This window comes from Corapipo altera, unplaced genomic scaffold (genome assembly GCF_003945725.1).
Source record: "Corapipo altera isolate COAL_440 unplaced genomic scaffold, ASM394572v1 65, whole genome shotgun sequence".
NCBI classification, from domain to species: domain Eukaryota; kingdom Metazoa; phylum Chordata; class Aves; order Passeriformes; family Pipridae; genus Corapipo; species Corapipo altera.
In genome coordinates this window covers 6,804,730-6,813,701 of record NW_020884891.1, presented here as the reverse complement: position 1 = coordinate 6,813,701, position 8,972 = coordinate 6,804,730, and the positions used below count along the sequence as shown (strand labels likewise).

The following is an 8,972-nucleotide window of genomic DNA, read 5'->3' as shown; positions in this document are numbered from 1 at the left end:
ACATCAGTACCCATAAGCATGAACTGGGACCTGTCTTGAAGTTAAGTCACTTTGTGAATATGTAACTTTCACTATTTCATTAGGATTTCTCCCATCTGTTAAACATCATTCCAGAGAGTTTGGTGACACTCTTAATGAAGCTGTGAAGGGATGCTTTTGTTTTAGATATAATTGGACAGCTGTTTTATTATGAGTTAATGAACTATGATGATTAAAAATAATCCAATTTTAGCAAACCATCTATTAACAATTACTCCGGACTAAAATCACAGCTTAAGCAAGTGCTAGACAACTTTCATGACAATGACTAAAAGCAGAAGATGAAAAAGGAAAACCAGTGAGGTGCTATAGGACAAGAGGTGCCTCCAGACCAGGCTCCCTGCATGAGGTACGGGTTCCTTGGGCTGCCTCACAGCAACCACTCCACACCACCACCATCTCCTCTGGCCCAAAGGCCCTTCTGGCCCAAATCAGTCATCAGGGTCTGTTCACACTCTTCCATATTCCCAGCCCCTCTTCATGCCCACATCACCCCTGTCCTCTGACCATGGCATCCCATGAGGGGCTGGGGGAAGGGAAGGGGGACAGTGATGGCAGCAGGCTCAAAGGTAATTGAGAGATAGAGATAATTGACCTCTCTGAGGTTGCAAAACATATTTCAGACTGCTTTTCCCCCTGCCCTGGTTCTCTTTGGCCAAGGCTGTTTGCCCTGGAGGCACTGCACAGAACAGGATGTAGGGCCACATCCTTCCTGACTGCAAGGAGATGACCCCCAGCAATGCTGAGCACCAGCAGCACCATGAAAAGTTGATCCTGAGATGGGGAGTCCTGCATTTGTCCCTCCCACACTTTCCAGCTTAGAAGACAGTTTTGTATTTCAGCTGAACCTTGTGCCAAAGACTAGAGGCCACAAAAAGCAGCTGTTGGAGTTTCCATAGAGGTTTCCCAGTTCATATGGAGCAGCTTTTACGAAGTAAAGTCTTTGCCTTGGGAGAGTTTCAGTGAAAAAGCTCTAAAGAGTTAAATGAAGACAGGTCCATATGCCACATGTGCAAATCACTTATCTCCTGCTGTTAAAATAAATCTGTTCCAAATCATTGTGGCTTCCCAACAGCTGCCTCCTGATCTTTCTCTGCTTCAGCCCTCCATTTGGCCTTCTTTTCTATGTTCACCCTCAGCAGCGTCTGATCCTTTTTTGCAGCCTTGAAAAGAATTGGTGAAAATCATTGCATGCACATAGTTGCCACCACTACATTTCCCCACATTTGCACCACTTCCCTTTTTACCCCACTGTCCTTTTTGATATTTTTGCAGTAACAGAAGTCAATGTGTTTCTTTGTCATACCACATTTTCAGCATTTGCAGCTCTGATTAGCAGGAGAGTTACTCTGTAAATTGTTTACAGGTGCACTGGGACATGCAAGTCAAACTAGAGACTCTCCTTCCCCAGCAGTGGGATGGAAAGAAGTGTCACAGCTCTTGGTGGCCATGGTGACACTCAGGCTAGGCAGGCAGGACCACAAGAGCCTCATGGTCGATGGATGCAGGGCAGGACCAGGTACCATTGGCACCGTCTGAACTACTCCATAACCTTTGGACTGGCCTCTTGCTGAGGTACTGTAACACAGAGTGTTGCACTGAACAGGTTTATGGCAAAGTGGGTCAGAAGGAACATGTTAATCAGCAAATTGTGCTTCCCCATGCCAATCTCTCCCCTAGAGGAGGAGAGACACAGGTCCTGTGCAAATATTGCTTATGTGTACTTATATTCTGTCACCCAGGGGTTTATTTACAAAAAGCATACATAGACCATAGACCAAATCAGTTCACCCAGAAACAATACTCACTTCTTTGCCTGTGATGACCATGGTCAAACAGCCCAGCACAGTCAGTGCAATCATGATGTAGCAAACCTTTATCCTGACAACGTTCCTTGCTGCGTTGAGGACATCAGACCTGCCGAGGACAGAGCAGAGTTTCCATCCTGCAGCAGCGTGTGTGAAATGAGATCATGGGGAGCTGAGTAATGAATCCTCAAGTCTTACAGCAACTGCCTGTCAATGTGCAATGGGTTTCTGCCTTCTCTTTCTGCAGCTGCTTAGAGGAGGACTGAAAAAATTAGCCTATGAGAAAAAGGTTTAGCCACCCTCCCACACAAGTGGGGTATTGCTACTTCCAATAGCCATCCGTAAGAACAGGAATAACAAATCCTTCTCTCCTGTCTTCTTTTATTGCATATGAGAGTGCTTACACCTGAGAGGGGAAGGATGGGTAGAGGAGCCCCCAGGATGTCACAAGTCAGAAGCTTAGGACTCCAAAACCGAGTGACAATTCTTTAATAAAATACCTCAACAAGAAGGTGAAACCACAGGCCAGACATGAGGAACTCATTGTAGATGCCTGTCACCAAAGCTGTGTGTAGCCCCAATTTATTATTATAATTTATGCAGCAATATTGCTAATCAATAAAACCTAGCAAAGCATGCAAAATCCAAAGTGGATGATATCTTACCATAGTGACTCCTGAATTACAAAGCCACTTGTCTTGTAAAAGACACTACAACTTAGTCTGAAATGTATGATATCTAAAACAAATGAATCCAAATTACTTCACCTATAATGGCAAAAAGCTCATGTTCCCAAGAATTACAATTATTTTTGGACACCAGTAACAGCAAGCCCCATCAGCATGGGGGAGCACCAACTCTCATCACGTGAGCACAACTCTGGGTAATGCAGACTGGGGTGTCAATCTGTGTGTTCACAGATAAAAGTATCATTCTGACTGGGCCACTTACGATATGTGCTTGGGAATGTCCTCCTCCTTTTTAAAGCGTCCTGCCCATACTAACACCTTTTTATCAAAATTTGTAGGCCTTCTGTCATTTCTGAAAGCTTCTTTACCTATAAAAGATTTTATAAAAGAAAACAAGTCAAGCTTCAAGAAGGGAAGAGGGAAAAAGCTGTTGTTACAGGGGGAAAGGGATTGAAGGTTCAAAATTACACTTTTCTCTGAGAGCCAAATGCACTTTCTAGAGTCAACAAGACTCAGCAGATGGTGTGAGCTTTGTTACATTTGCAGTCTATTTCATTTGGCCTTTTTTTTCTTTAGTTTCGGTAGGTCTTAAAGTAAAAATCTCTTCTAAACTTCCTGATTAAGAGGGTAAAGGATGCAGGGCTGAGGTTCCCTAAGCCTGCAGCATCCTCTCACCCTGCTAGCATCTTGCTTTTAAATGGCCCAACTAGTGAGTTGAGCAAACTGTCGGCAGCACAAGTAACTCCAAAACAGCTTCTCCTCCTAAAATCACCGATGGAGAGATGAAGTCTGCTAAAATGCAGCCTGGTGGGAGGCTGGCAGTCATTCTCATGCAAGCTGGGTAACACATTACTGTACTCTAATGATGATACATTACACCCCATCAGGCTACCACGGTGATGCCATTAGCATGTTGTCACCCACAGCACAATGAGAAAAGGACTCTGGCTTCTCTTGATGGAAAAAAGCCCAATGACGGGCCACAACAAGGACAGCAGCAGGGAGACCCTGCAAAAATAGCAATGGCTATCTCAAATCCTGCCTTTTGCATTGTACACTTGCACAGGTGGTCTTTACAAGGTAGCTGAGACTGCTCATCCAGTACCTACACCCGGGTAGGTGCACCCAAGATGCTGTGCTACAGTGCCCTGGGCTTGCAAATGTGGGACTTGGGTTGAGAAATGCCCAGGGCATGCAGAAAGGATGGACATGAAGATGTCCCTGGTTTCAGTGTTCTGCACTCCCTGCTTGTTGCTGGATTGGCTGAAAGAAAATCACTACCACTACAAAACAGGTCATGGGAAGCATCTCTTCCTGCCTCTGTTGAGATGGTGAAATTACATTAAGTGCCTTGGCCCCAGACCTGCTCATGGATGCCAGGACTTTGTGAATGGCTGGAAAATCCCAGTTGTAAATCTTGGCTCCCAGACCTCCGGGTAAATTTAATCTCCTGCTTCTCCTATTTGTCTTACAGAGTGCCAGTGAGACCAGTAAGTGCCAGAGTCAGATCTGCAGCAAGCAGTATGTTGGATTGCTAAAAGGACAGGCTTCATCCCAAGGAAGACAAGGGTAATGCCCCACACGTGAGACCCTCAGCCATCCTATGGGAGCACAGACAGCCCCATGCAGCCCAGCCTTGATAGGGTGAGAGGTCTACAAAGGCACAGCCAAGGAAGTGGTGGTACGGGTTAAAAGAGAAACCATCTCTATACCAGGAAGCTTGTCCACCTGGGAGCAGCCAATGTCTGCTCCCTACCACATAATCTAGGGCACTGTCTGGCACAAGCACACACAGCTCTGGCTACAGCTCAGCAGGGATCACGGAGGGGAGCTGAAGGGTGAAAGTCTGCCGCTTGCACCAGCCCTGCACATGCAAGGACTTGCACTGGTCCTCCTCTGGAAACCTGGTAGCTGGGTAGGAGGAGGAATACTTGTTTATCTGTTTTAACTAACATGTTGCCTGACATGAAGCATTGGTTTGTATTTGCTACCATAAGAAAAGGACTATTTAACACAAAAAATTTATCCCTGTGCACTGTGCTGGTCAGAGCTCTGAGTGTGCTCCATGTCCCGGGAGTGCTCGTAACCCCAGGAGATGCAGCCCTGCAGTAGTAACTCGGCCACAGCCGAGAGTGAGAGTCATTTTCTCTCCCTTTCCTGCAAATACCCTCTCCCTCCATGCAGCAGCACGAAACAGTGACCAATGGCTTTTTACCCACCTGGATCAGCTGCCCGCAAAGCCATGTGCTGAGCGTCCCTCGCTTTGTTGCCGACAGCCCTGGCGGGGCACAGGACCTGCCGAGCCACCCGGTGCCACAGCCCAGGGCTGTGCCCCACCGGCCTCCCCAGCATCCTGCCCCGGGCAGCACTGGACCACCACGGCCCCAGCAGCCTGGCCATGCAGGGGGCCCAGCAGGAGCCCAGGAGGCTGCCTCTAGGAGTTATTAACACAAAACTATCCCCTCCTGTAAGAAAGGAGTAGCTTGCACTTCCACCCTGACTGACAACAGGCTTTGCTTACATCACGATGACAAAGTTAAATTCATCACCTGTGTTTACTAAAATGACACACCTTCAGAGATAGGCGAGCAGAAATCACCTCTGTGGCAGCTCACGCCCAGCCCAGACTCTGCCCCAGGCTCTGCATCCCAAGGAGCTGCTCAGGAAAGCAATGCCCATTTACATTATTTTCTCAGTCCTCACTATGGAACGACTAAAATAGGACAGCTTGCTGTATTTCCCCAAAGATGGGCTTAGTGACTGTTAATTATCACAGCTGGTTAAGCTTTTAGAGTTCTTAATTGTTCTCAGCTAAAAAAATAATCTTGCAAATCAGTTGCCTTAAACAGACTTTCTGAAGAGGAACAGTGTTTACCCCATTTCAGAACAAATGTGGTTTAGTGGTAGGAAACTAAACCTGATGTTTGTGTCCATGAATGCATTATGGGGAGCCCATCTAGCATCCAGACTGCAAACTCCTAGCAAAGAAATATATTTCAGATATATTTCAGGTTTAAAACAGTAAACTAAGAAATTGTAACTAAAACCTCAGGTGTTGTAGTACTTGTCAGTCAGTAAAATTGTCTTTGAAATGTAGCAGTACCTATAAAGTATTTGCCCTCCACAAGGTCTGGATAGCACTGGATGTTTTCTGTAACATCAGCTGTTCTAACCTGAGAATGAACCAAAAGCAATGCTATTTTATCACTCTGACATTTCTACTGCATTTTGCACAAAATTCTCGCTGATGGGTCAGGAAATGGAAATGCAAAATATTTGTCTCACTCAGAGCAGTGGGGTATTTACTCTCATTAGATATACAATGCTCTAAAGCTGATTTACAGGTAGGAAAAAAAATCTATTTGAAAGGGAAGAAGCAGCTGCCAAAAGGTAAATTTTTAAGAACTATTTAGTAATACTATCAAATGCAATTTGCAGATAATCAAAGTGTGTCTAAGAGCAAGGGGAGGAACTGTTTGGATGTTAGCAAGGATACCCTTTAAAGGCTGAGAGGATGAAAGATGTGAAACAGATGCAGTTCCAGCTCCTCAGCTCCTGGCCCCAAGGAAAAACTCTACCATTTATAGAGACATTTTATATTTTTTGAGAACACAAACTTATTGATGCTGAGGAAAGAAGAAACTCACAGCAATGAAAAACATGGTTTTTCCTCTGTTATGAAAGCTCCACAATGTATCCAGATATAACACATTTTGTTTAGCTTAATTCACTTGTAATTTGGTAAAGCAAATTAGATCCATTTCCAGATTAGGAACCCATACAGAAAATAAATAGTGGTTTGAGCTTCCAGCTGCAAACAAAACCTGTAAACAAGCAGAAATCAGTGGATGTGATTATGCTGGAAGAAGCAGAAGGGAAAACTGGTGAAATCATGGAGGATATTTGTGTCCTGCTCAGGATTTTCCTGGGGGAAAATGGGTGCGAGGAGGAGGAAAGATGCATTTATAGCCTGAAGTTTACAGGGCTCAACACCCCTGAGCATCCCCACAGCCCCCCTTCTCACCTTGCAGAAGAGCTACTAAGTGGAAAAGGGACATTGTACATCTGGACATCCCTCAGCCCCCAAGCTGAGTGGGCAGAAGGGGCTGTAGGGCAGTGCATGGGACATGCTGCCATGATGCTTATGTTGCACCCCACAGGGGCTCCAGCTGTGCAGAACATTAGAGCATTTTCACTTTAACAGGCACCCTCCAAAATACTTACTTATTGCAGAAGTGACTGTCTTTACGTCATGTCTGATTATTGATTTGAAGAGGAAAATAAGAACATTTTTATTTTATGTCTAGGTTTCTCAAAAGTGGAGAGAATTGTGGGGTTTTCAGGCCTCTGGTGCTTATTCACCCAGGGGTTGCCAATTGTTTCTTCTAGCAGACACACCAGCTAACAGCTGTATTAATCATGTCTGCTGTGAGCAAAAAGGCACTTCAGGATTTATTATGCCAGCATTTGGAAGTGCAAAGACACAGAGATCCTCATGAAACCACAAAGGCAGTTACTTGTTCTTGAATTTTACCTGTTTGTCTGGCACCCTGAATGCTTATTGCCAGGGTGAATTTTACTGCAGTGTATGAAAGCTATAGACACCTCCAAGTTAGGAATTCAGGCTTTCACATGTACAAAGTGAATCTCTCTCTGGCCCAGAGCACCTTAAATCCCCTCCTAAATAGCACAGAAATGCAGAATTCTCTTTGACCAAGGTAGCCTTGTGTGCAGCCTGATGAACTTAGTCCTCTTTAGAGAAGTTTTTTGCTTAGCCCAGTGCATGCACATCCCCCCTGTCCAGGTTACAAAACATCCCCAGGAGGCTCTTCCAGTCACTCCCCACACCAAGCCATCTCTTGATAGCCATCAGTGATTCATGACCAGAGTCCAGTATCAGTATTTCATAACCATTAAGCTCACGGATAGGGAGTTTGTTGAACAGCAGTAACAACTTGGTCAAAGATGCAGAATTAGCAAAACTGGGTTTAAAGCACCATCTCCTCTGCCTTCCATATCCTTCTGCCAGGAGGAGAGCAGGACCCCGGCTCCTCAGCAAGCCTTGGACAGTACAGACAACACTGACTAGCTGTACAGACATCCACCAGGCTTCCTCTGACCCTTCCTGCAAGGGAAGAGCACAGATCTGAAGGGTTTTGAGTTCCACAGGTGCAGAGTAGCTCAGACAGAGCAGAGGATGGTCTGCTGCTGTGGTGGTGGTGCAGATTTGTGACATTTCTGTTTTCTGTGTGCGAGTGATATGTAGCTGCAATGCTTGTTGCACACTGGTGCCAACACTGAAGATTTAAAACTAAACAGTTTTAAAACTAAACAGCCCACACAGGGCTCCATCCTGGTTCTGCACCCTCTTCACACCCCTTCTGCCACCTCGAACTCTGCTCTTGCAGCTGACTCCAGAGCAAGGACCAGCAACCAGTCCCTAATTGTACTCAAAAACCTTTGCAGAACTGGAACTGAGAGGCCACAGTATAAACTCAATTGTTTGCTGTAAAACTTCATTGCTCAGGCTTCTGACTGACTTTATACTGTTACTCCCAGTCCCTTAATTCTGATTATTGTCAACTTATTGCAGCAATGAGAAGCGTAGGTTCTCTTCACTTGTTCTTCTTTTTCTGCTTTCAGCAGCAGTAGGAATGAAAGTGTTTATTGTTCCAGAAGCCCCATATTCCCACTCATAACTTTACAACTCCTGGTTCATTTTCATAATAATGCACAATAAATTTTTATACTCATACACAGAAAAGAATTCATAGGAGTATTCAACGAAAAAAAGTATTACTCTGCCAAGCTGTTTTCACTGGCCTCAAAAACAAATGTCTTACCATCAGACTCTTTTTTGCATGCCATGAAAACTTTTTACATGAGGGCTGTGATGAGGAACATAAGATAATCTTATCTTAAAATTCTTTGCCTTGCCCCTATCTAATTAAATATGCAGCAGAGCTCTGCCTTGGTTCCTAGACAAGATAAACAGCAATCCTGGATGGGCTTGTGTCTCATGAAATTCTAAGTGAGTCAGGAAATATTTTTCCATGCAACTGTGTATTCTCCAGCAGCACAGTTTAACACAGCAAGAGCCACGAATTTCTTCAAAATATCTTACTTACCTGCAGACTCCCAGGCCCAGAGCTGTCCCTCCTCTCCAGGGTCCCCAGGGAGCAGCACTCTCAGGGCTTCAGTTCTCTCCAGAAGGCGAGTCACACCCTCCCCATATCAAAAACAGTCTACCCTAAGGAAAGTCAAATGCAAATCTCAAGAAACTAAAAGCTCCTTAACTGTTTCTCACTATTTCTCATGACAACCAAGTAAAATAAAGGAAACAGTTACAGTATCTTATAACAAAACCAAACTCAGAGGGTTTGTAAAAAGTTCTGAACACAAGCACCAGCACGAGGCTTTAAGTAATTCAGAACAC

General features: G+C 44.9%; 1 protein-coding gene across 1 annotated transcript; it reads right to left on the bottom strand.

Moving 5' to 3' along the window:
• Positions 1-753: 753 nt before the first annotated feature.
• On the bottom strand, positions 754-8,770 carry LOC113947970 (protein FAM162B-like; the record flags this gene model as incomplete). The annotated part of the gene is made up of 4 exons (XM_027645145.1): positions 754-1,202; positions 1,848-1,956; positions 2,799-2,904; positions 8,665-8,770. Coding segments are annotated over 4 exons (429 nt in total), but the record flags the coding sequence as incomplete, so codon positions are not given.
• Positions 8,771-8,972: the final 202 nt, after the last annotated feature.